This window comes from Cornus florida, unplaced genomic scaffold (genome assembly GCF_030987335.1).
Source record: "Cornus florida cultivar Cherokee Brave unplaced genomic scaffold, ASM3098733v1 CherokeeBrave_3.0.0_Hap2_Chr05, whole genome shotgun sequence".
NCBI lineage: Eukaryota > Viridiplantae > Streptophyta > Magnoliopsida > Cornales > Cornaceae > Cornus > Cornus florida.
The window spans coordinates 84691790-84717090 of NW_026775575.1; the positions used below are offsets into that span (position 1 = coordinate 84691790).

At 35.8% G+C, this 25301-nt stretch overlaps 2 protein-coding genes across 2 annotated transcripts; both read right to left on the reverse strand.

Moving 5' to 3' along the window:
• Window positions 1–11924: 11924 nt before the first annotated feature.
• LOC132307264 (protein ACCELERATED CELL DEATH 6-like) lies at window positions 11925–15120 on the reverse strand. Its single transcript, XM_059804977.1, has 5 exons — window positions 14522–15120; window positions 14148–14294; window positions 13797–13838; window positions 12981–13639; window positions 11925–12873 (listed from the first exon to the last, which is right to left on the reverse strand). The coding sequence occupies exons 1-5, from the start codon at window positions 15081–15083 to the stop codon at window positions 12175–12177; spliced, it is 2109 nt and encodes a 702-aa protein (XP_059660960.1). The 5' UTR covers window positions 15084–15120; the 3' UTR covers window positions 11925–12174.
• A 1373-nt stretch (window positions 15121–16493) lies between these two features.
• Window positions 16494–19805, reverse strand: LOC132307265 (ankyrin repeat-containing protein At5g02620-like). Its single transcript, XM_059804978.1, has 5 exons — window positions 19271–19805; window positions 18874–19020; window positions 18420–18464; window positions 17632–18200; window positions 16494–17507 (listed from the first exon to the last, which is right to left on the reverse strand). The coding sequence occupies exons 1-5, from the start codon at window positions 19794–19796 to the stop codon at window positions 16740–16742; spliced, it is 2055 nt and encodes a 684-aa protein (XP_059660961.1). The 5' UTR covers window positions 19797–19805; the 3' UTR covers window positions 16494–16739.
• Window positions 19806–25301: the final 5496 nt, after the last annotated feature.

Below are 25301 nucleotides of genomic sequence, written 5' to 3' on the forward strand. Positions count from 1 at the left end.
GTTCAAGCATGTGAAACTTTGATAGGTTATTCTTACATTTTGATTTCATGAATCTCTTGAAGATAATGTAGCAATTTTGTGTTGTTGCATTCCATGGTCATATATATATGTTGTTTCTCCAAATAAATCAAGTTCTAACATGTTTATAGGTAGGTAGTGGATTCACTTCCCTAGTCCTCCCTACCTATATTTCTTTCCTCTTAATTTCCTTGCAATTATTGTTTTATGCACTCTCTAATCCCTAGTTCTAAGTGACAAACCAATCAAAACTCTATACCACTTTCATCAAACTAAAAGTGAATTTAAAAGCCTTGGTTGCCATAAACTAGCAGTCCTAGTGGTTCGACTTACCCGTCCAATAGCCCTATTTTATAATGATTTGTGCTATTACAAAGGGTTAATTATTATTGATAGTCGACGAGACCCGATCAATGTCATGCATGTCACTCCCCATTTTTCAGAAACTTCCATCATTTCACAAACTGTTAATATAACCCGCCCTTTGGTGACTTTGCAGCGACACGAGAGAAAGATTGGCTACTATCCCTAACCTTTGGTACCTCTGCAGCGTCATTTGGGGCCCAGATAGCTCAACCACGCTAGGGCAATCTCTCCAGTTCCCTCTAGGCTGTATTAATATACCGACTCTTTAGTGACTCCACGGCGACCAGGTTTTCTCCAAACCATTTTATCAAATTTCTCCCCAAAATTCCCTTTTCAATTTCATTTCAAAATACTTTCCCTTTTCTTTCATGCCCAATGCTTGTACGCATATCACATGTCTTTTAATACTATGGAAATTGAGAGAATTATTATCACACAATTAATATGCTTTCATATAAAATTTCTAACAAATTATTAAGCATCATAGGCATAGAAAATTAACACATTAAGCATACTTTCTAAGTAAATCAATAAATACACATAATTACATGGTTCATATAAAATTTCTAACAAATTATTAAGCATCATAGGCATAGAAAATTAACATATTAAGCATACTTTCCAAGTAAATCAACAAATACACATAATTACATGGTTCATATACTCAATTAAATCATCTAAGGAACAATCAATTCAATTTAATCATGCTTGACAACAATTAAAGTAGAAAAACTCACAAAGGAACAAGAATTTAAGTATTAGAGACCCCTACCTCAATCTAAGTCAAAAGCCCCAATTTGTGCCCTAGATCCTAAACCTCCTAGAGTGCACCAAACACAAAATTGCTCCGATCAACTTATAGATCTTGTCGTGGGCTTCAATTTGCCGCAAACGGCACTTAAAAATACTAAGTATTGAAAGAGAGATCTAAGTTTAAAGATTGAAGTAAAAAGAAAAAGAAAAAAAGAAATGAGAGGGTGAGAGAGAGATACCAGCAGGAGAGAGAATAGAGAGAAGAGAAAATAAGGCAAAATTTGCCTCTTGCTTCCTTTTTAACATAGGTGTGGGTCCACCACTTTTTAATTTCTTTTCTCTTTTTCTCTTATTCTTATTTTACACCACATATATATGTACATATACACATTTAATTTCACAATCATCTAAATCACATTAAATAATATAAACATGACGTAATTGAACCCAACTAAAATCCTCGTATACAACAATTCCAATAGTGGGTTCTACACAGGACGTTCGTAAAACGGTAAAAGACGAAAATGTCCTTACAATAACAAAAATTCTGAAAAAATGAAAAATGGTGAAATTCAGAAACATCACAACCAGTTTGTGGTATTTTCGTGGACGACATTCTTGTGTATTCACGGACTCGGGAGAAGCATGAGATCCATTTGAGTATTGTATTGCAGATTTTGCGAGAGCACCGTTTGTATGCCAAAAATGAGAAGTGTGAGTTTTGGCTACAAGAGGTGAAATTTTTGGGGCATGTTGTCTCAGAAAGTGGAGTGTCAGTGGATCCATCGATGATAGAAGCGGTTTTGAATTGGGAGCAACCCAAGAATGTTTTTGAGATCTGAAGTTTTCTTGGCTTAGTGGGTTATTTTTGTAGATTTATGAAAGATTTTTTCCATTTGGCAGCACCTATGACTCGCTTGACCCGGAAAGGGATCAAGTTTACATGGAATGAAGCCTGCAAGTCTTCCTTTCAAGAGTTGAAGACAAGGTTGACTATAACTCCAGTGTTGGTGATACCCGAGCGTGGCTTGGGTTATGTGATTTATTGTGACGCTTCACGTGATGGTTTGGGTTGTGTATTGATGCAGGATGGTAGAGTAGTGGCTTATGGGTCTCGACAGTTGAAAACTCACGAGCTTAGCGACCTTACTCATGACTTGGAGTTAGCGGCAGTTGTATTTGCCTTGAAGTGTTAGAAACATTATTTGTATAGCGAGAAATTCAAGGTGTTCTCGGATCAAAAGAGTCTTAAGTACCTTTTCTCCCAAAAGGACTTGAACAACAGACAAAGACAATAGGTTAAATTTTTGGAAGATTATAATTTTGATTTGCAGTATCATCTGGGCAAGGCTAATGTTGTAGTTTGTAATACCCCTAATATTTAAAGGACAGTCCTGGAATTTTATTAATTAGTTAAATTGTGTTTTTATTTGATTAATTGATTAATTGCAGTTAATTTAATTATTTGTGTGCATTTTTTTTTAATTAATTGATTAATTTGTTTTATTTAAATTATTGTAGTTGTTTAAAAAAATTAAATAGGTTAATTGGTTTTAATTAGGTTTGTATTTTCCTGTATGTTCACGTTGTAGCCGACTTAGGGTTGGTGCAGAATTAGACTTAGGGTTTTAATGACACCCTATATATATTGCATTATACGTATGTTTAGGTTACAAACAAAACCCTATTCACGTATACAGTGAGATAGAGAGACACAGAGAAGCAGAGAGTGGAAACTTGAGAGTTTGCAGAGAGGTTCAAGAAGGTTGTAACGGAGTGCTTCTGGGTTGAACCAAGAGCGCCGGAGGTGTAGAACAATAGTCAACAACGTTGACAGAAAACTTAGAGACGACAGTTTCAGTTTTCTAATCGGAAATTAGAGGCAAGTCTCTGTTCTTCTCTTTCCCTTTAATTCGTGTTCTGTGCATGCCTTGTTAGACTCCAGGGATTAATTAAAGGCTAAAAACGGATTAAACAGATATTATATCAAGTCTTGTATGCATATATGAATTATATAAATCTCGTTGAAATAAGTGATTTGCATAATCCTTGATGTTTTTGTTATTTTGTTCTTCTCGGTGGTTGCGTTTAAGCTTTGATTAAAATAGAGATCATGGTTATGTATTGATGACTTGTAATTAATCTGGGTCTAAGATTGAACCCTGAATCAAGTATTAAAAATAGTATTCAACTTCACTGAATAAATCTGTTTTGAATCGCTTAAGTTTTTAACTGAGAATTTGTAGTCGTTGCTTCAGAAGGTTGTGTTCAATACATGTTATGGTGGGATGTCAGTGGTTTAAGATGTACCTAGGACTGAGTTTAAACCTCGAACAAGGATTTTAAAATACCACAGAGGCTCTGTTAATCATCTGAGTTGGAGAAGAAGACACAGAAACGGACGACGGCATCTAAGGGAGGAAGAGCAGGCTCTTCCTACTCTTAAAGCTGGCTCCCAAAGGGTGGGGAGCCGGCTCTTACAGCCTTAGAGCCGGCTCTTGGAGCCTAGAGCCGGCTCTCACTTTAAATAGAGCAGGCTCTCAAATTTTGGAGCTTGCTCTTGCCCAGTTTTATATACAGTATGTTGTTTTGGGCGTGGGTTAGGACTATACAGTGTATTGACATGGTTTTTAAACTGTTTTAAATGTGGTTTGAGACTGTAATATACCTATAATACTTTGGAAAACATTAATTCTCAACTGGACTAAGAAAAGAATTAGGATGAACCTATGGAAAATTCAAAGGTTGCGCACGGTTTTGAATACTTAAATTTATTTCTGGAACTTGGATTTTCTATGGGATATAATTTATTTCTGTTTAAATATATTTAAATAGATTTATAAATATGGTAGGTTCTTGAAATCATTTGTGCTTGATTTAAAATAAATTGATATATACATTCTGTTAATTTTATTAATTTATGGATTTCATAAGAATTTAAATGCTATGACTGATTCTAGCTATTTAAATTTATTGGAGCATGATATTTAGGTTCTGTTGTGATTACCTTACATTGTTATGTATGTATGTATATATATTGATGCATACTTTGGAGGATGGATATTGATTATATAGTGTGGTTTTATTAACTACGCAGTTCGGAGGAGTTAAATGATCAATTATTCTTGATCAGTTTAAAGGGTTGGTTTAGGACTTCTAAACCTTATATTGAGTGCATAATTTGATCCTACACCTGTTAGATTGTTATGTATGCTTATACTGGAGTATGGTTGGTTTACATGTAATACTGTTTTGTCAACTATGTTAACTGGAGGATTGTATGTACCGGTATAGGACGGTGACATACTAGGTATGGATTAGTTCAAGCACTAAATCCTACCTAATTTGGAATGAGTTGGATTAACTATAAAAAGGTTAAGTCCTACTTATATGGATATATATGAACTGGTATGGGACGGTGTCATACTAGGGATGGCTTAGTTCAAAACACTAAGACCTACCTATATTGGGAATGGATTAGTTCAAAACGCTAAGTCCTACCTAATTTGGATTAAGGTATGGATTAACCATAAAGGTTAAGTCCATCTCCTGCTTGTGTCATGTCAATAAAATAATTGAATGACCTACTATGGTTTCAGAATGGAGTGTTATACATATATCAGACCACTATACAGATGGTTGATATCTTGTATTAGGAGTTCGGACTTTATATACATGTTATATGGTGCCATAGTATGAGCTTGAGTCTCATGACCATGGTTATGGCGCGTATATTGCCTAGGATGGATAACTGGACATAGGTGTTGTTCCTTGGTAGGTCTAGGTACTCATGCCCACCTTAGGGTGCGTATTTGCATGTTACCTTCTATTCAGGCTGAGACAGACCTACTGGACTAGCGAGCGTCCTATAGTGTGTACTATATACATATATGGACTACTCTAGATATTGTTGAGTCTTCCCATGATGTATCTGCGTATCAGATTACTATTTGGATTGTAGTAGATCAGGACTTGCATGTGGGCCTGACCCACTCCTTTATTTTTCAGGTGCTCAGCAGTTCCAGAATTAGAGGTTGATCGTGCAGAGCAGATACAGACTTCCATTCCACCAACTACGTAGGACCACTCTCTATGTTTAGCTTTATGTTTCATTTCCAGTTCGAGACTTTTTGTTAGGAGTCCTCTAGAGGGATTCCCGAGTTGTATGGATTTTTGGTTTGGATTATCGGATTTAAAATATTTATAATCCAAGGTTTATTAATTTAGTTTCTTCCAGCTATTTAATTTTATTTCTTATTTCACTTTGTATTCTGTGTTCGATTTAAAATACTTTAATTGTTTGGTATCCCTCGGGTTTGGGCCTGGGCCTGATCAACCTATGTCTTAGATCTGAGGGGTATCACATAGTTGATGCCTTAAGCCGGAAATCTCGAGGGACTTTGGCCAGTTTAGCCATTCGGAAGTGGAAGATGCTTGAAGACTTAGTATAAATGGGATTGTGTTGCTTTGATGAGGATGTTTGTAGTGAGTCGGCATTCTTGTTTAGCCTTATGGCTCAGCCTATTTTTATCGAACGAGTGATTGAGTCACAGAGATAGGATCCAGATTTGGATGCCATTTACACTTTGATTTCCAGTGGTGAGACAGTGAAAGATTGGAACTTGCATGCAGATGGAGGTCTCTGGTTCAAAGGTTTGTTGGTCGTTCCCATAGTTTGTCGTGAGGACGTTCTACGAGAGTTTCACACTTCCCACTTTATAGTTCATCCTGGTAGGACCAAAATGTATCATAATTTGATAAGACATTATTAGTGGAATGGAATGAAAAAGGATGTTACACAGTTTGTGGCCAGATGTCTTACCTGTCAACACATGAAGGCTGAGCATCAGAGACCCGCTAGTTTGTTGCAACCATTGCCTGTAGCGCAGTGGAAATAGGAGCAGATTGATATAAATTTTGTGACAGGTCTTCCTAGGTCATGAAGGGAAAATGAAGCCGTATGGGTCATTATTGGTAGATTAACCAAGAAGGTTCACTTTTTGCCTATTAAGGCAACAGATGATGCAGAGGCACTTGGTGTTTTTTATGTGAAAAAGATTGTGAGGTTGCATAGAGTTTCAATGGCTATTGTTTTAGATAGGGATGCCAAGTTCACTTCGAGGTTCTGGAAAGGACTTCAGGCAACGTTTGATTCATCGTTGCACCTTAGTACGGCATTCCATCCACAGATGGATGGCCAGTCGGAGCGTACCATCTAGGTCATAGAGGATATGCTTCGGGCATGTGCACTACAACAACAGTTATCAGGTGAGTATTCAGATGGCTCCATTTGAGGCGTTGTATGGTAGACCTTATAGGTCTCTTGTTTGTTGGACTGAGGTAAGCGAGATAGCCGCCTTAGGACCCAATATTTTACTCGAGACTACTGAGAAGATTAAGCTGGTTAGATAGAGGTTGCTAACAGCTCAGAGCTGACAGAAGAGTTATACGGATTAACAGAGACGACCGCTATCCTTTGAGGTGGGAGACCACGTTTTTCTTCGAGTTTCTCCACGGAAGGGGTTGATAAGGTTCGGGAAGAGTGGCAAGTTATCGTCACGATTCATTGGACCTTTTGAGATCTTGGACCGGGTATGAGAGGTTGCCTACAGACTTACTTTGCCATCGCAGATGGACAAAGTCCACAATGTCTTTCATATATCGATGCTACGGAGGTATGAACCAGATCCATCTCACGTTTGGGATTGGATTGATGTGACTATTGATGAGGATGTTTCCTACGAAGAGGGACCAGTTCAGATTCTTGACATACAGCAGAAGGTATTAAGGGATAAGACGATACCACTAGTGAAGGTTCTTTAGAGGGACCACGGAGTTGAGGAGGCTACTTGGGAGCTTGAACAGGAGGTTCATTCTAAGTATCCAGGGTTATTTTCTCCCTCAAGTATGGCTTGATTTCGGGGACGAAATCCTTTAAAGTTGGGGAGATTGTAATGTTTTCATTTTTCGCCATTTTTCATTTTATGAGGTTTTCTGTTTTTGCAAGCACATTTCCGTCTTTTCTCATTTTGCGTACCGGACACCGTAGAGTGTGCCAGTTGTGTCTGAGAGTTGGTTTGGGCATTTCATTGAGTTTAGGACTCTTTAAAATGTAAGGGTTGCCATTTCAGCATTTTTTTCCATTTTTCGAGCCGGATGGTCCCGTGTGGGACCTGCCACCCGAATTGTCGTGTACAGGGGTATCAGTTGGTTCCATTTGCATTTCATTTATTTTATTTAAAGTATTTTATGTGGTATGTGTATAGTTTATATGTATATGTGTGTGTGGTGGTGGAAAAAGAAAAGAAAAGTTAAAAAAAATAGGATTTTTAGTGGTAGGACCCACCACTAATACACATAAAGGCCAAGAGACCACATTTTGGTCTCACTTTTCTCTCTCCCCGACTGAAGCTTCCTCTCCCTCTTTTCTCTTTATTTTTCTTTTCTTTTCTCACAAAACTTCCATCTTTGATTACTCTTCAACCATTTGGAATTTTTGGGGGCTGTTTGCGGCAAATCGAAGAGCCTGTCGAGATCTACGTGTGAGTACAAATAATTCATCACTTGGTGCACTCTAGGGATTTCAAAATTTTGAACCCATTTGGGGGTTTTTGCATCTAAGGAAGGTAGGGGTTCCTAATTCATGTAGTCTTACACCTTTGTGAATTAATTCCAATAATATGTTGCCTAGCATGCTACTTGTGTTAAATTTTCCTCTAAGTGTTTAGTTGTACATAAAATGTGTGATTATGTGTTCTATTTGATGCTATTTGAAATCGCATACTTGTATGAGTTAAAATTCATGTTTTATATACCTACCATGCTAGATTATGATTGAATGAAAGCATGTTGTAATTTCTTTGGAATTTCTTGTAAAGCATGCTATGTGGTTTAAGTTTGAATTAGTTGTACAATGATGATTATTGACATAGCATGATGCATTTATGCATAGGCATAGAGAAAGAAATGGGAAGTAGATTTAAAAAAAAAAAAAAAAAAAAAAAAAAAAAAAAAAAGGACTTTGGGAAAAAGTTTTGATAAGTGGTTTTATGAAAAAACCAAGATGCCGAGGGGGTACTGAGGGTCCGTGGCGTTAATATAACCTAGAGGGAATTAGGGAAATTTTGAGCTATCTGGGCCCCAAATGACGTCGCGGGGTTACCAAGGGTCAGGGACAGTAGCCAATCCTTCTCTCGTGTAGCGAGGGAGTTACCTTGGAACGGGTTATGTTAACGGTTTAAAAAGCAGAGAATGAAAGTGATTTTGAAAACGGGGAGCGACATAGCACGGCATATCATTCCATAACATCACATTGTCCATTTTGGTCTTGTAATTTGTTGTAATTTCTCCCGGTATAGCATGATCTCATTCCCTATATCTTTATTTATTATTTAGATTCACGGGGTCACAAGAGGTGTGTCTTAGGCACCACCTACTAAATAATTTGCTCACCCCTTATATTTAACATTTTCAGGTCACGGAAAAGAAGTGGCGGATAACGTTCCACCATAGGCCTAGTATAGATTAGAAGATCATTTTGTTGTTTTTGTATCTAAGTCTCACTATTTTTTGTAAAACTTAACATATTGTATTCTGTACTGAGATTTACAGACTCTTGTTATTGTAATTACATTCATGGGTTGTAACTTTAATATAAGTTGTCTAAACGTTGTAAGATATGGACTTTTGATCTTAGCCATATTTTTGGGACTGTAATTATGATATTTGGATTGAATGGTATGTGATTGTTCCACCATGAGTTGAACTATGTTGAGTCATAATGAATGGATGAAAGGAATGTTGAAATGTATTATTTGCATTGTGTGTTAGGACATGTTAGATAAGTTTTGAAGGTCTAAGAGAGGCCATTGCATTTTTATGCATTGAAGCAGGTTGTTATAGAATCCTTTTTAGCAAAGGTCTTGCCAAATTTTTTTTTTTAATAATTGGTATCATTTTAGGGTCGTTACAGGGGCGACGAAGGAGGAGGGCAACGTTTGGTGGAAGAAGCGGGGCAAATATTGCCGACTATGGAGTGGTTGGACGGAGTTTTTGGGATGACCGAAGCTTGGCCAGAAATGGAGTTTGCCAACTTCGGCTTTCATCAGAGGGATGGTATTTTGGGATTTATATATATATATATATATATATATATATATATATATATATAAAATAAAAATAAATAAATAAAAAAATTGGTAAAAATGGGTAATTAGGAGGCAAATTGCACCAAAACAAAGAGTAGGAAAAAAAGGGGGGGGGGGGGGGGGGGGGGGTCGGTTCTTTGCAGGGGTGTTTCTTGTACTTAACCCTAAATTGTATTAAAAAAAATTGGAGGTAAATGGATTACTTCGCAAGTGTTAGAGTCCAAAAAAAAAAAATTAGGAGTGTCAGTGTAATTTATCCTAAGTCATTGCATTCTGAACTAATCATTCCATTATGATATGTAATTAAGACAAGATATTTTACAAAATGTATTGCATAAAGAAAAAACTATATAAATAAGAGGTGGATACAAGAATTAAAATTCTGGTTAATTAACTTATGTTTGAGAAGTAATTTAAGGATTGTCCAATTTAATTTATGTGACCCCACCCAACACCCCACTCACATAAATTAAATTCAGTAACTTTTGAATTAGGTACTTAAACCAATATTCCTTCTTTCAATAATTAAGAGATTAAAACTTTTTCATCTCAAGTCTTAACTACTTACCTTGCCTCTTAAAAATTAATCTTTTTCCATGGTGGTTACAAGACTTGGAATATTTTTCTTTCCCAAGTAAACTTCATTAATATCAAACAAAACTTGCAGAGACTGTTGAAGGAGCTAGGTTCACTACTTTATACCCAGCATAGCTAGGCTCCAAATACCTAAGGTTTGGGCCTATGTTTTTGTAATAGATTGGGCCTAAATTATGAGCATCTTTTGCATCTTACTTTACATTGCTATAATCTCTGGATCGGGCTTGTTACATTATCAAATTCCATTTTTTTAGAGGCTACCGTGAAAGATTTGATTCCTGTTCCACAAAAAATGCTTTGATCCCTTGCCCCATTGTGGTCAAATTGTTGTTGGCACAACGGTCGTAGGGCTAGGTATTGGTGGGCTGTCGTGTTCTTTTTATTTCGCCTTGGGGCGTGTTGGGAAAATTTTGATTTCAAAGTGTAGGTACATATGGAAATTCTGAAATCGTATAAGTTTGGATCACTCAACATTATTAACGGACGGAGTTTCTTGTAGGCTAACCTCGGCTATAACCCAGGTCCAAAAAATAAAAATTAAAAATTAGTATTATTATTTTTTATTAATCATAGCCCAGCTTAAGTTGCCAAATTTGTAATAAAACATAAATAATAAATGATACAGTCTAAAAAATAAGCCAATAAAAAAATTAGAATTTAAAATTTGAAAAAGCCTTGAGAACTGTTTGGCATGATGTGATGTTTTTATCTTCTTGAATTTTTTTTTTTCCAATAAATTCTCTACTTGAATATTTTTTTTTTTTTCCTCGTATTTTCAAATCCAGGCTCGCCCTGATTATTGTAATGAAAAGAAACTATTTGTTACATTAGTTAGAAAGCGGGTAGCCCGCATCATCTCTCTCCCATCTCTAGAATGTATAGAAGCCACGATCAATCTGGAGTTCGTGGTGGAGGTATGAGGACAGCGTTAGGGAGGTCCCATTCACAAGCAATATGTCTGCTGATTGGAGAGTAATCAATAAGTGAACAGGACATGTCTGCAATTTCAATTGAATTGTGTCAAGAATACGATTGAGTAGGGAGTTTGCTGAAAGACATTTCTTTTTGAAAACTCTTCGATTGTGATACGGACGCTATGTAATTTGCTTCCTCACCTTTGCAGGGTTGGGCTCCCAAGCCACCAAATTGTTCCGTGAGGATGGTAGAACATGAAACGCACAACGTGTTTGGATAAATGTCCAAGTGGGAGCAGAGAATGAGGATTGAAAAAAGAGGTGATTGTGTGATCTAGGGACAAGGCTGCATAGAGGACAAATGTTTGGTGTGCTAAAAAAGGAGGTGCATTCACGATCAAGAGTGGAAAAAACTAGACTGGACAGTTAGCCATAGGATAAAGGAGTGGTTAGGTATATATGGATTGGACTTAAATGGTACGTGCTGCGAGTAGTACTCTAAGGGGTGAGCAATGGAAAAATCACTCGATGGGGCAGGGGTCCAATGAAGCTTATCAGGTCCGTGGGGTTGGGAATTGGTAGGAGAGTAGTAAATGTGAGCGTTGGAATGACGATAGTAAATGTGAGCGTTGTAATACTGGGAGGAAATGTCCATGAATCGACAGAGATGAAGGTGCTTAATTAATGTAGTTTTGCTGTCCAATGAAGAGTTGGTGAGCTGCTGACTTGAAATTCTGAGATGAAGAGGACCAGGGTGTGACCAGCTGTCAAACCAGAAATTGGAGGTTGATTCATTGCCAATTTCAAGTTTGTCAAGAGACTGAACATCAGGTCTGAGTTGCAGCAACTTCCTCCAGTTCCATGAGCATTGTCCAGGTATGTTGACCTCCCGTAGACTCCTTCCTTTTAAGAGATTAGTGTTGACTCATCTGATCAAAAGCATCCGTTCTTTATCTGTGAGTAAATTCCATTTGAAATATACTTAACTTTTCTTTTATTTTTTTTGAGATTTGTAAATTTTATTCCATTGTGTATGAACTGTCACCCAACTTTCATTAATGAACTTCAAAAGAAACACTTGTACGTCTTGAAATTATTGAGCAGTTTTATGATATCAAAGCACATAACAAAACCAGTACTTTTATAATATCAAAGTGTACATAATAGAAATCCTGAAATCTTAGGAATCAGTCAGAACTGTAATTAAAACAAATTATTTGCGACAATTCTTAAAAAAAAAAATAGAAAAAGAAAACAGTACTAATAATCACTCCAACAATAATAATCACACAAGCTCACAATTTCTGAAAAAAATGGTTGGCAAGGTGTTGAGAAGATCGAGAGTACTAAACCTAATGAGGTCATCTTCACTCGGCTTTTCAAACACGAGAAAGGTGGTGGGGAACTTCTGTTTTGGATTTACCAATAAAACTCAAAAATTTGGTTTTGGATTTACCAATAAAACCAGTGTACCGAGGGAAAGCAGGTTCTATCATCTTGATGATGTACTTGAAAGTTTTCAAGGAGGATAGATAGAGAGGCAAGTATGATAAAACAAAGACAGTGACAGGAAGGAATGCGACGGTGTACAAGGAAATTTTTGTCCACTGTTCCTTGTTACGTATCATAAGGGCGATGGTGGCTGCAAATGACAACATCATCATTGATACCGATAGGAGCAAAAATGTGAATCCTAACATTAGTTTCTGTGGAAGAGAGTGCTTAAAGTCTCTTAAACGAAAAGTCGAAGTGAGGATTGACAAAAATATAACTAATGAAGTTAAAGTGCATGTAAGGGAAAGGACATCAGTGATGGTAAAGATAACAAACAAAGGTTTGCTGAGAAGTATTGGAACGCCTGTTGTACCATTTGAACCTCCGGGTACTGTGTATGCCGCGGCAAAGGCAACAGTGGCAATGAGCACAGCAACAATGGAACTATTTTCTGATGTACGCTTTAACCATTCTTTGGCCTCTGTGTGAAGTTTTTCAGTCTTGAGAGCAAATAATTGTTCTGCAGTTTGCCCTTTAGAGTTGACATTGTTGAAGAAATGCTCTGAGCAGTGTTTCTTTACTCGCTGCATCCAAGCACAATTGCATCAAGATCACTGATTTTATGGTAACACATGCCAAAATCCACAATATATACATATCAATTAATTATATATCTAGTAAAAATACAAACCTCAAATAAGAGCAAATCCTCTTGCAATTGGAGAACAAGGTTTTGATTTGTTTCTTTGAGTGTATGATCTTCTTTATCATCTCCGGCCTTGCCCTGATTGGAATCCAAATTCTTGCTACTTTCTTGTGTTAGTTTGATCTGTTCAACCGTGTATTCAGTCTTCTCTCCAACCATGTGTAGAATGGAATTCGAATCGTTGTCTGTCTTTTGTACCAGCTTCTTAATTAGAGTTCCCATTTTCTCCACCATATTAAAGATCTCTAATTGGCGGTACTTGATGGCTATATGTAAAATGGTGCACCCACTGTCATCAATATGCTCAACTGCTTGAGGGTACCAGTGGAGTATATCCTCAACAATGTCCACACAGCCTGCCTTGGTTGCCAAAAACAATGGTGTTTCGGGAATTCTTTTCGGTTCTTCTTTCTGCACAATAATCTTTGTTTCTTCGACCTTGGGAGCTGATGATGCCCCCTTTCCATCACTTTGGGTCTTATCATCCTGGACTTTATATCGGGATGACACTTCCACTGGTTTAGTATTCTTCCATGATGTGGTATCTTTCATAACTAAGAATTTAGCAAGTTTCATAGCCATATGATATTTCAGCTTTTCGTTCTTAATATTTTCCCACAAAGGCACTCTCCAACCCGTTGCATCTTTTGAAAAAATCGAAGTCAGTAACTATTTGGAATAAACTTCCCAAGATTACATGCAACAAATATGTAATGACAACAAAGAAAGTAAGATAGAAATAACACACAACAAAGAACAAACTAACGTTATCATTTTATTGTGTACTTTTCTATTAAATACCTTTGCCTTCTTGTATTATAGGAGTAGCATCTTCTGAGACACCTGAAAGCACATTTAATTTCTTTGGGTTATTTTTGGCCATAGCATGTAATAGAAACCTTATGAATTAATCAGATAAATATGTAATTAGCTTAATTAATTAAGATTTTAATTTGTAAGGTTCTGAGTTGACATCTTTATCTCATTCAATCTCCTTGACAATAATAATAATTGATTCACATTCAACTACTAATGATCAAGTTTCAGTATGTCACCTTCTTAACCTTTAAGAATAGATGGTGAATAAAATAGTATATGAATATAAGAAAAAGCTTAAATCAATTATTATTTTCTTATGAAAATGTATCTCACATTTGTAGATAAGACGTTTGAAATATCCTGCATTCCTGCCCTGAAATGCTGATGAATGACGTGCAAGATGGTGAAGAGGAGTCATCCCATCTTCGTCTCTTTCACCGACTAAATATTCATACGTTCTTGCAATTTTAAGGGCCAATTCTGTTCACATTTGATAGTAAAAAAGTTACGATGTTAGTTGTAGACAGTAAAAATTACGAAAAAGAAGCAACAATGTCTCTCGAGTTAGTTAATAACAAAACCAGGTCACTTAATATATGAAACATCATATAGACCAAATCCAAGATGCAAGATGCATGCAAACTGAAACATATATAAAACCCAAGTAGATTGAATATGATGAAATTAGGTAGGAGCTAGGAACTCACTAAAATGCCCCGAGACAATCGCAGTGTGAAGGACAGTGTTATTGTTGGTCGGCTTCTGATAAAATGCCTTGCGCTCTTCTTCACTTAGGCAACTTCGACGAACTTCCCTATCAAGAAATAGGAACATCTCAAATTTTCCATAGCGAGCTGCACGAAAAAGAGCCGTCTCTCCAAATTGGTTGGTGATAATCAACAACCCGGGCGCCATTTCTAGCATTTTCTGTGCAGCCGGGACTAATTTGTTGAAAGCGGTTGCCTCATGGAGGATTGTGTTTCCAACAGCATTTTGACGGGTCAAATTGCCGTGATCAGTTGCAGTCAACAACCCTAGCAATTTAATTACTAAGTCGGCTTGCACAGTGTATACAGCCATATGAAGGACTGTGTCATGGTGTATGGTTAGGACGTGCAATGGACCATCTGGATACATTTTACGGTCTCGACAGAGTTTAACCACATCGCTAGTCTTTTCCTTCTTTAGAGCATCGTAAAGCAAAGCGTTACAATCATCTTCTTTCGTAAGATCACGCTGTGGTGCAGTGGCAGATTGAGATTGCCCCATTTGCCGGATGTGGTAAACTATGCTTGTATATGTCTATTTATATATATATGTGACATATAGACACACAAAAAGATATATAATCAATTCGGAAATCTTAGCTGCTGGTATCTTATTAAAGTAGTTTATTCTTACTTCATTTAGTTATAAAGCAGATTCTGACTAGCTACTTTGCTCCAATGTGAAGCATTGCACTTTTATTTTACAGTGCTCATGAGGCAATTCTTTATTCTCAGGCCCTCTTTTATGGCAACTTTGTTAATGTTCATATTGTCATATTCCCAGACCAGCTCCAAAGTAAGGTATTAGAGCACACTTTAAGTTTTTGATGAAATATATATATAATTAAAATAAGTTCGTTGTGTCATTTGAACCTCAAATAAAAATACAAAACTGAATTAAAAATGGAAAAGGGATCTGATATTAGCACTGTAGATCATATAATTTTATATTTTATTTCATTTTTTTGTGCATCTAGAATTGTTCATTTTTCTGTATGGATTTTAATTAACTTCATTAAGTGCACCTTTTTTTTTTAAGTCCAAACATAATTAAAGTCAATAATTAAATTTAAATTGTACTATAATTGCTGTTAAAAGCATTCATCTGAAATCCTTCAATCTACATAGAGCCCGGCCTCTCTTCCGGTGCCCTGAGCTCACACTGGAGATCGAAGGTCCTCTCTCTGATACATACATATCAGTGGGGCCAGACTTCCATACAGCATTCTTAAGCCTACATTCTGTGAATTAAAAACAAGGTCCTGTGAGTCCAAATCAATTTGTCCTAGTGTAAAAGGCTGATCAAAAGTGCCCCCACCGATTTTAGGTTTGATTCTCCCTTCCCTAAATAACTACTAACCATTACCGGGTTAAAAAAAAAAAAAAAAAATTCAACAAATTAGAGGTTGATACTGACATTTGTAGCTACACTGGCCAATTAATTTCTTCCAATAATTAACAGTTTATTTTTTCATTAAACAATTGTATGTATGTTAAATACATATACAGGAAGAGAGCCGAAAGGCTAGTCAGAGACTCATATTGGCCCAATAGGGCGTAGAGCCCAACCTGGTCAATAAAGCCCACAAGTCTAAAATAAGTAAAAGCCCAAAGTACATAATTACAATAAGGGCCTAGCCCACATAACCAGAACTAAAATGAATGGCCGATACTGAGTAGACCTTTACTACTGGATGTTCAATGCAGTTTCAAGATTTAATATTTTCCTAAAAAACAAACAAAACTTAACAAAGAGATGGTGATACATACACAACATGGTACCACTGCTAATGCACCTGATTAATTTCTAAGAACTTGGAAGAGCTTGAAAATTAATCCACGTGTGTATAAGTTATTCGATATAATATTAAAGAGAAACACAGAAAGAGTGCAAAGCACGTAACATAACACAGACCATTATTTTTATGATATCAAAGTGTACAAAATGAAAATTCTAAAATCGATCATGCAAGCTACGAACACTCAACACTGTAATTAAAAGAAATTATTTGCGACAATATTTAAAATCTTGAGACATAAAACATGCACGCAGTACTAGTAATCATTCCAACAATAATAATCAAGAAAGCAAGCTCACAATTTCTGAAAAGATGAAGATTGGCAAGATGTTCAGAAGATACCGAGAGGACTAAGCTTTTCAAACGAGAGAGTCGGGGTGGGGGACTTCTGCTTTGGATTTTCCAAAAAACCTCCAAAATTTGGATCTGGATTTAATGGTAAAACTCCTAAATTTGGTTTTGGATTTACCAATAAACTTCCAAAACTTGGTTTCGTTTTCAGATTTAATAGAACCAGTGTAGTGAGGGAAATAAGGTTTTATTATCTCGATGATGTACTTGAAAGTTTTCAAGGAGGGTAGATAGAGAGGCATGTATGACAAAACAAAGATAGTGACCGGAAGGAAGGCGACGGTGTACAGGGCAATTTTTGTCCACCGTTCCTTATTACGTATCATAAGGGCGACGGTAGCAGCAAATGACAACATCATCATTGCTACCGATAGGAGCAAAAATGTGAATCCTAACATTAGCTTCTGTGGAAGAGAGTGCTTAAAGTCTCTTAAACGAAAAGTCGAAGTGAGGATTGACAAAAATATAACTAATGAAGTAAAAGTGCACGTAAGAGAGAGGACATCGGTGACGGTAAAGATGATAAACAAAGGATTGTTAAGAAGTATTGGAACGCCTGTTTTATCATCTGAACCTCCGGGTACTGTGTAGGCAGCCGCAAAGGCAACAGTGGCAATGAGCACAGCAACAAGGGAGCTGTTTTCTGATGTACGCTTTAACCATTCTTTAGCCTCCGTGTGAAGATCTTCAGTCTTCAAAACAAATACTTGTTCAGCTGTTTGCCCTTTCGAGTTGACATTGTTGTAGAAAAGCTCTGAGCAGTGTCTCTTTACTCGCTGCATCCAAACATGCACATTGTTGAATGAAATATTTGGTGAGATATATATATATATCAAACATGTACATTTAAGAAATGGAAGTACATGCATTGCATATATAGAAGTAAAAATGCATGCATACCTCAAATAAAAGCAAATCATCTTGCAATTGGACAACAAGGTTTTGATTGGTCTCTTTGAGTGTGTGATCTTTTTTATTGTCTTCGCCCTTATTGGGATCCGAATTCTTGACCTTTTTTGTCGTTTTTTTTCTCTGTTCATTCTTGAATTCAGTCTTCTTACCAACCATGTGCAGAATGGAATTCCCCTCATAGTCAGTCTTTTGTATCAGCTTCTTAAATAGAATTGCCATTTTCTCCACCTTTTCAAAGATCTCTAATTGACGGTACATGATCGCTATATGTAAAATGGTGCGCCCCTTGTCATCAATATGCTCAACTGCCTGAGGGTACAACTTCAGAATTTCCTCAACAATATCCTCACAACCTGCCTTAGTTGCCATTAACAATGGTATTTCCGGATTTCTTTTCTTCGGCTCAGTATTCACTATAATTCCTTCCAAAGGTTTAGTGTCCGTCCATGATTCAGTATCTTTCATAACTAAGAATTTTGCAAGTTCCTTAGCAGAAACATATGTTTGCATTTCCTCCTTCATTTCTTCCCACAAAGGCACTCTCCAACCCCTTGGATCTTTTTGAAAAAATCAAAGTCCGATCAGTAGCTGTTAGCTAGGAATAAACCACCATGATCACACACCACATTCCACCAAAGTGGGAAAAAAAATTCACACACAACATATATGCAATGGCAATTAAAAAAAAAAATAGATAGATAGATAGAAATAACACACACAAAAAAAGAACAAACTAGCACTATCCTTATTTTATAGTATACTTTTCTATTCCGTACCTTCGCTTTCAGGTACTATAGAACGATCTTCTGAGACACCAGTACCTGAAAACAAAATTTTCTTTGGGTTATTTTTGGCTGTAGCACGTAATAGAAGCCTTATGAATTAATCATAAAATTAAAAATGTAATCATGAGCTTATTTAATTAAGCTTTTAATTTGTAAGGTCCTGAATTCACATCTTGGTCTCACTCTGGTAATAGAAATAATTGTTGCACATTTGGTTAAATTTATGATAATAGTAATAATTGATTCCCATTTTAGTACTTATATGTAAGACTACTAATAATTAAGTTTCACCAGTCTTAACGTACCTTTAAAGAATAGACGGTGAATAAAAGCAGTATATTGATGTTAGATACTCCTCTTTTATAAAATGTTTGTCCCTCTAAGAATTGTGAACCAAACTAAAAAACTAAATCAAATATTACTTTTTATGAAAAATGTGTCTCACACTTATAGATAAAACCCTTGAGGTATCCTGCTTTTCTGACTTGAAATGCCCATGAATGTCGTGCAAGATGTTGAAGAGCAGTCATCCCATTTTCGTCTTTTTCACAAACTAAATATTCGAACCTTTTCGCAATTTTAAGGGCCACTTCTGTTCACAATTCACAGTGAAAAGGTTACAATGCTAGTTGTAAAAAAGAAACAGCAATGACTCAAGTTAATTAATATATAACAAAACCAGGTAATTAAGCAATTCTATAGCTTAATTATGCCGCACATAAAAAATAAAAATAAAAATAAAAAAAACGCATCATACCAAATTCAAAATGAAAGTTCCATGCTCAAACATAGAGGACGAGGAGATTGAATATGATGAAATTAGGTAGAAGATAGGAACTCACCAAATTGCCCTGAGATAACAGCAGCGTGAAGTATAGTGCTGTTGTCCTTCTTCTGATAAAATTGGTTGAAATCTTCTGCATTTATTTCAGCTCTAGTTTCCAAACTTTCCTTATCAAGAAATGTGAACATCTGATATTGTCCGAATTTGGCTGCACGGAAAAGAGCCGTCTCTTCAGATTTGTTCGTCATAAGTAACAAGAAGGAATTCATTTCTAGCATTTTCTTGGCAGCTGGGAGTAATTCGTCAAAGGCCGCTGCCTCGTGGAGGATTGTGTTTCCAACTGCATTTTGAACCGTCAGATTGTAGCTACTACGATTAGCCAACAGGTCTAGCAACTCAGTTACTAAGTAGGATTGCACTGTGTATGCGGCCATATGGAGGACAGTGTCACCGTGTATGGTTAGGATGTGCAATGGACCATCTGGATACTTTTCACCGTCTTGACAGAGTTTAACCACCTCGTCAGAATTTTCCTTCTTTAGAGCGTCGTAGAGCGCAGCATTGTATTTGTGGATGAGCTCCATTGTGGGATGTGCTAGACTAGGAAAACATACACACATATATGTGCTTGTGTATGCCTATTTATATGCGCGCAGTACAAATATGATTCCACTTTGGATTGCTGGTATCTTATAAAGTAATTATTCTTATGTCATTTAATAATACAGGGGTTTAATATATTCCGACTACTTTGCTCAAATCTGAAGCATGAGTACGATACTTGGATTTAATTATATACATATTATTTGACCTAGAAGCATATATCTTGAACTTGAAACAAAAAAGACAAACTTCAATGAAAAGATTGTCATCCAAAACTATGATTACTCGCAAAACACGAGTATTCCTTACAATCATATATATATATATATATATATATATATACATGCGAAGCCTTGTGATGCACACTTCAACGAAGAGAATATTGGCTGCTGATATACAAAGGATAAAGCAAATTAAATTTGAGCAGCACTGTGATTCTCAGACTGCACATTGTGAGAATGTGTAGCTTGTAACTACAGAAACATATTGGAATTTTTTTTTTTTTTTTAAATCAGTATTTGGCCTTTAACTTTTTCTTCTTTCTCCTTTTTCTTTTTAGCTATTTATTTTGAGAGGTGGTAATTTAATTATAAGCCATTGTGTATAAACAGTCACCCAATTTTCAGTACTGAATTTCACAAGAATCACTTGTGCAGCTTGAAATTAATTAACAATAATAAAGCTATACATTCACAAAAGGATCAATAAAGGAACTTCAAATCCACAAAGCTCTGCCTTAATTAAGCATGGGAATTCCAAATAAACTGAGTTGTTCATGAATAATTCGGACTCGGCTCGTTTAAAGTTCAGCTTGGACTTATTTTGTTAAGCAAACGATCCGAATTTGAAGGATTCATGATTTCATGACTTAGCATTAATTAACTTTTTTTCCCTGAATTCGTTACCTTAGCCATGCAGAATCATCAATGGGTTGTCACCGGTTACTCACAAACGTAACAAAAGTTCAACCTCATGCAAAGCCCATGAACTTGCAATTAATACTGTATGTGATCGATTTGCAGTATTGGGGTAGGATGAATGTGTGAATTTGCAGCGTTCTGATGCTTAAAATTGGATTTTGCTCTTCAAATTGTGAATTCATGTTGGACTAAAAATTTATTCAAGGGGAAACACGGACAAGTTCAAAGCACATAACACAGAATCAGTACTCAAGATATATATCAAAGGTGTACAAAGACATAGTGGAAATTCTGAAATCACACAAGCTCGGATTCACTCAACACACTGTAATTTCAAAGAAATTATTTGCAACAATACTTAATATACTGTGACTCCTCGGATTTTTAGGATTTTAATTTAATTCATTTCATGATTTTTAGTTAGGATTAAGCATTTAATTTTAATTAGAGAGTTACCCGATTAGAGATATTTTTTTTGGGTTCATAATTGTCTTATTGTTTTTTGTGGCGCATATATATATATATATATATATATATCTTGTGTGTGCGCTGTGTAATGGGAATGAAGTGAAAGAGAGATTTGAGGAAGGCAGCTGCACGTGGAGTGAAATGAGGAATGAAAAGTTGATTAGATGGGTTGCGAGTCCCACTTGAATGATGTTAAAGATATATATATATTGTTGGGAAACGTGCAAATTTTAAAAACTTTTCGAGGGATTTTGATTCATAGATCTTGATTCATCACATAGAGACAAGTTTTATGCAAAAATAAAAATATGATGTATCATTCAATTAATGGATTGAATACTTACATCAAAGGTCTGAGTAAACCTTTAAAACTTTCCTCTAAAGTGAATGTTCTCACTTATTGTAGATCCCTTAGCAAGATGCCTTCTCCTTGGATCTCCATCTTCTTGGTAATTGTTTTGCCTTTAGGAATCACTCATAAGCCTCCATGAATGACCTTGGAAAACTAGGCTTGTGGGAGTCTCCATTAGATGAGAACATAAACCCTAATTTTCTAGAGAGAGAAAAGTTATTCCTTTTTTTCCTCTCATCAAAATCACCCCTAAAATATACATAGACCATGTATATTTATAGGCAACATAAAGGTAAAGAAAAGAAAACAACGAATCCTTCTCAATCTCTAATTTACATGTCTCAAATCTAATATGATTCCAATATCAAGTTGGGCTATGAGTGAGAATCCATTGGGCCTATTATTTTATTGGCTACAATGAATTAATAATTGGCCCGGTCCATGGACCCAATTCAATTAATTCATAAATTAATTTCTACTCCACTAAAAGAAATTAATTGAACTCCAATTAAATAATAAATAACCTCTAAGTCAATATTGCACTTTGACCCCTCTATGCATAATTAGTTATCGGATAAATAATGCCATCAATCCGACTACTTAATTAATATATTTATTTTGGTACCTTTGATTATTTCTGACTCGATCACAATAAAACATTTGTTCGACAAAAATAATAATTTAATAAATAAATATATAATAAATCATTTTGTCTAAAATCATACGAAGGCCTTCGAATTTACTTTGTGATCAACCATAATTAATACAAAATAAATACAAGTAGCAATGATGCAAATATTGAAAATATAACCCTCTAACTATTAATTATATAACTACCCGAAGTGTCGGTCTAAGGATCCCGAAGAATCCGCCGAACAAATCAAAGTAATTATTAATTAATAAAAGAGTCTATACTTTTCTCATGCTTAAGAGTCAAATGCCATGACGGTGATAGGGAGTAATTGCATACGACGGCTCTCGCAATATATCTCAACCTAACGCGGATCCTGTTCAAGTCTTAATTAATTATGAGTCCATCCATAATTACCGACTATGAACAATTTATAATTACTATTTATATATCATGCATTGATTGCCATCACATACATATATATAAATATTTCTTGTAATTACATGGACACTATCAATTTCATAGTGAATCGAAATATAATACATTAAATTCACCAATTGTATAAAACATAAATATTTCAGAAACGTCAGGAACATATGTCAATTAATCCAAACAGGAATTTGCTATGGCAGGGCATATAAATCCCAACAGCTCCCACTTGCCCTTATAGCCAATTCAAATTGCACCTAACTCCAATGTTACCCAGATGATGATCAAAATTATTGATCAATGACACCTTTGATAATGGATCAACAAAGTTGTGTTCCAATGCAATGTTCCAGCTACAAGTACATTTTCTTGCCGGACAATATCATGTAGAACATGATACTTCCTATCAGTGTATTTTGTTCATCTATGGAACCTTGGGTAATTGGTTTGGACTACTTCTGCACTATTGTCGCAATATAGCTCGATAGGCAGGCTAGTATGCTCCACAACCTCTAAATCAGTGAGATCAAACCAATAGGCTTATATTGCCACCTTTAAGGCTGCAATATATTCCACCTGCAGGTTTGAGTCAACAGTTGAAATCTGCTTGACAATCTACCAACTGATTTCCCTTCCATTAAGTGAACATACACTAAGTCATGAACCTCATAGTATCTACTTCTGATTGAAAATCAGAACTAGCATACCTGACTAGGACCATATCATCACATCCATAAATGAGTATGATATCATTGATTCTCCTTAGGTACTTAATGATATTTTCCACAATAGACCAGTTGTCAAGTCCAGTATTGGACTGATCTCTACTGACTATCCCTACTATGTAGCGGATGTCCTGTTTGGTATAGACCATGGCATATATGAGACTCTCATATGCCGAAACATATTGTTCCAGTCTCATTTGCTCAATCTCCTCTGCTAGTCTTGAAAAACTACTTACTAGAGAGAGCGATCCATATCAATAAAGCAAGAACTCATTCTTTGAGTTATGCATACCAAACCTGGTCAAAACTTTATCAATGTAGGATTATTAAGATAAGCCTATTTTCCTTTTAACCTGATCTTGCAAAAGCTTGATCCTAGGAATATAGCTTACATCTTGAAAATCCTTCATTTAAAAGTAATTGAACAACTACCTTTTAATTGATGACAAAACTTCCACGTCATTATAAATGAGTAGGATGTCATCAATATATAGAATTAAGAAAAATAATGACATTCCCTTGCACACTCATGATTTATTCACTAAGAAATCTTCTGGTATCTTTTTGTAGATTAACTTGCCTTCCATAGGAATCACCCTACTAGAAAGTTCTACAAGATCCCAGAATTTATTAGAATACATAGATTCCAACTCTGATTTCATAGTAACTCACCAAAACGATCTGTATCCACATCGGTTCACGCTTCCGTGTAGCTTACTGGGTCCAACTCATGTTTAACATGGATGTCCATAATGGTCTCACCTAAAAACATGATTCTGTCGAATTGGATGATAATCCTCCCACTACATCAATGTACCGATGCAGAAATCGATGATGCTAACGCATTAATAGGGAATTCATATATTATTCTCAATTTCTATAATAAGTGTGTTCATATGTGGTACATCTGGTACTCTTACCATATTCTCTAACACTATGCTACTAGGTATGTGATTCATAATATGATTCTCTTATAGATAAACAGTGAGTGTAAACAATCAACTTTTATCATTGAGATCATAAAATAATCAGTCCTAGTGACATTTTAGAGTAGCTATCAAATCTATCATGCATATGATCTGTTTCTAACTTACTTGTCCATATCAAGCGCACATGTGCAAGACTACCCCATATGTGCATGTGATTCAAACTAAGATTTAGTCAAAAACACAGCTCAACGGTATCCTTGAGACAGACTAAGATGGAATGCAGTTCATAATACGCATCGATGTCATTAACGCTAAACTCTTAAATGAAAGAGATAATGTAGCATAGCTGATCATAAATCTAACCATGTTAAGTGGAATTCTGTTATTCCTATTTGACACCTAAATACATTTAGCGTCAATTGCGGAAAACTGGTACATAATACCTTCATTGACCATATAGTCTTTGCACTATCCCAAGAAATACTCATATCCTCGATCAGATCGAAGTGTCTCGATAAGTTTACCTAATATGTGTTCCACATCAGTCTTAACCTTCTCAGAAAATACCAAGAGTTTAAGACTTGTGTTGCATCAGATAAACTTATCCAAAACGTGAGTAATCTTGCTTGGATGTTCATAAGACCACACGTGTCAGTGTGTACCGACTCCAATTGTCCTTTATGTCTATTTCATCTGGCTGATTAAGCCCTAAGAGTTATCTATCCTTCAAAACAGGGTTCACAAGTTTGGTTTAGGCTCCCCTGCCTCACTAGGTAATTAACCTTCTTTAACCAATCTTTGAATCTTATTTTGATTGATAACAACCCAAAAATAGACATTAAAAATACAATGAGTCAGGAATAACAAATTTTCTCTTAACATTCAATCTAGAAGATGCAACATTAGTTTCTGCATCCTGCAAATCTTAAGAGTTTGTGATTATAGTATATTAACCATCTTTCAATACACCAGAAGTAATCGCATATCTATTCAATTTTATAAAACCAGTTTTACAAAATAACAATACAGTTT

What these genes read in the sequence shown, in the direction of transcription:
- LOC132307264 (XM_059804977.1), bottom strand. Translation starts at nt 15,083, where the DNA reads ATGGGGCAATCTCAATCTGCCACTGCACCACAGCGTGATCTTACGAAA. An exon ending in TATAATACAAGAAGGCAAAG is followed by an intron (nt 13,640 to 13,796) that starts GTATTTAATAGA and finishes TTTTTTCAAAAG; the next exon opens with ATGCAACGGGTTGGAGAGTG. An exon ending in AGGATTTGCTCTTATTTGAG is followed by an intron (nt 12,874 to 12,980) that starts GTTTGTATTTTT and finishes GCTTGGATGCAG; the next exon opens with CGAGTAAAGAAACACTGCTC.
- LOC132307265 (XM_059804978.1), bottom strand. Translation starts at nt 19,796, where the DNA reads ATGGAGCTCATCCACAAATACAATGCTGCGCTCTACGACGCTCTAAAG. An exon ending in CAAGGGTTTTATCTATAAGT is followed by an intron (nt 18,465 to 18,873) that starts GTGAGACACATT and finishes TTTTGTTTTCAG; the next exon opens with GTACTGGTGTCTCAGAAGAT. An exon ending in ATGATTTGCTTTTATTTGAG is followed by an intron (nt 17,508 to 17,631) that starts GTATGCATGCAT and finishes GTTTGGATGCAG; the next exon opens with CGAGTAAAGAGACACTGCTC.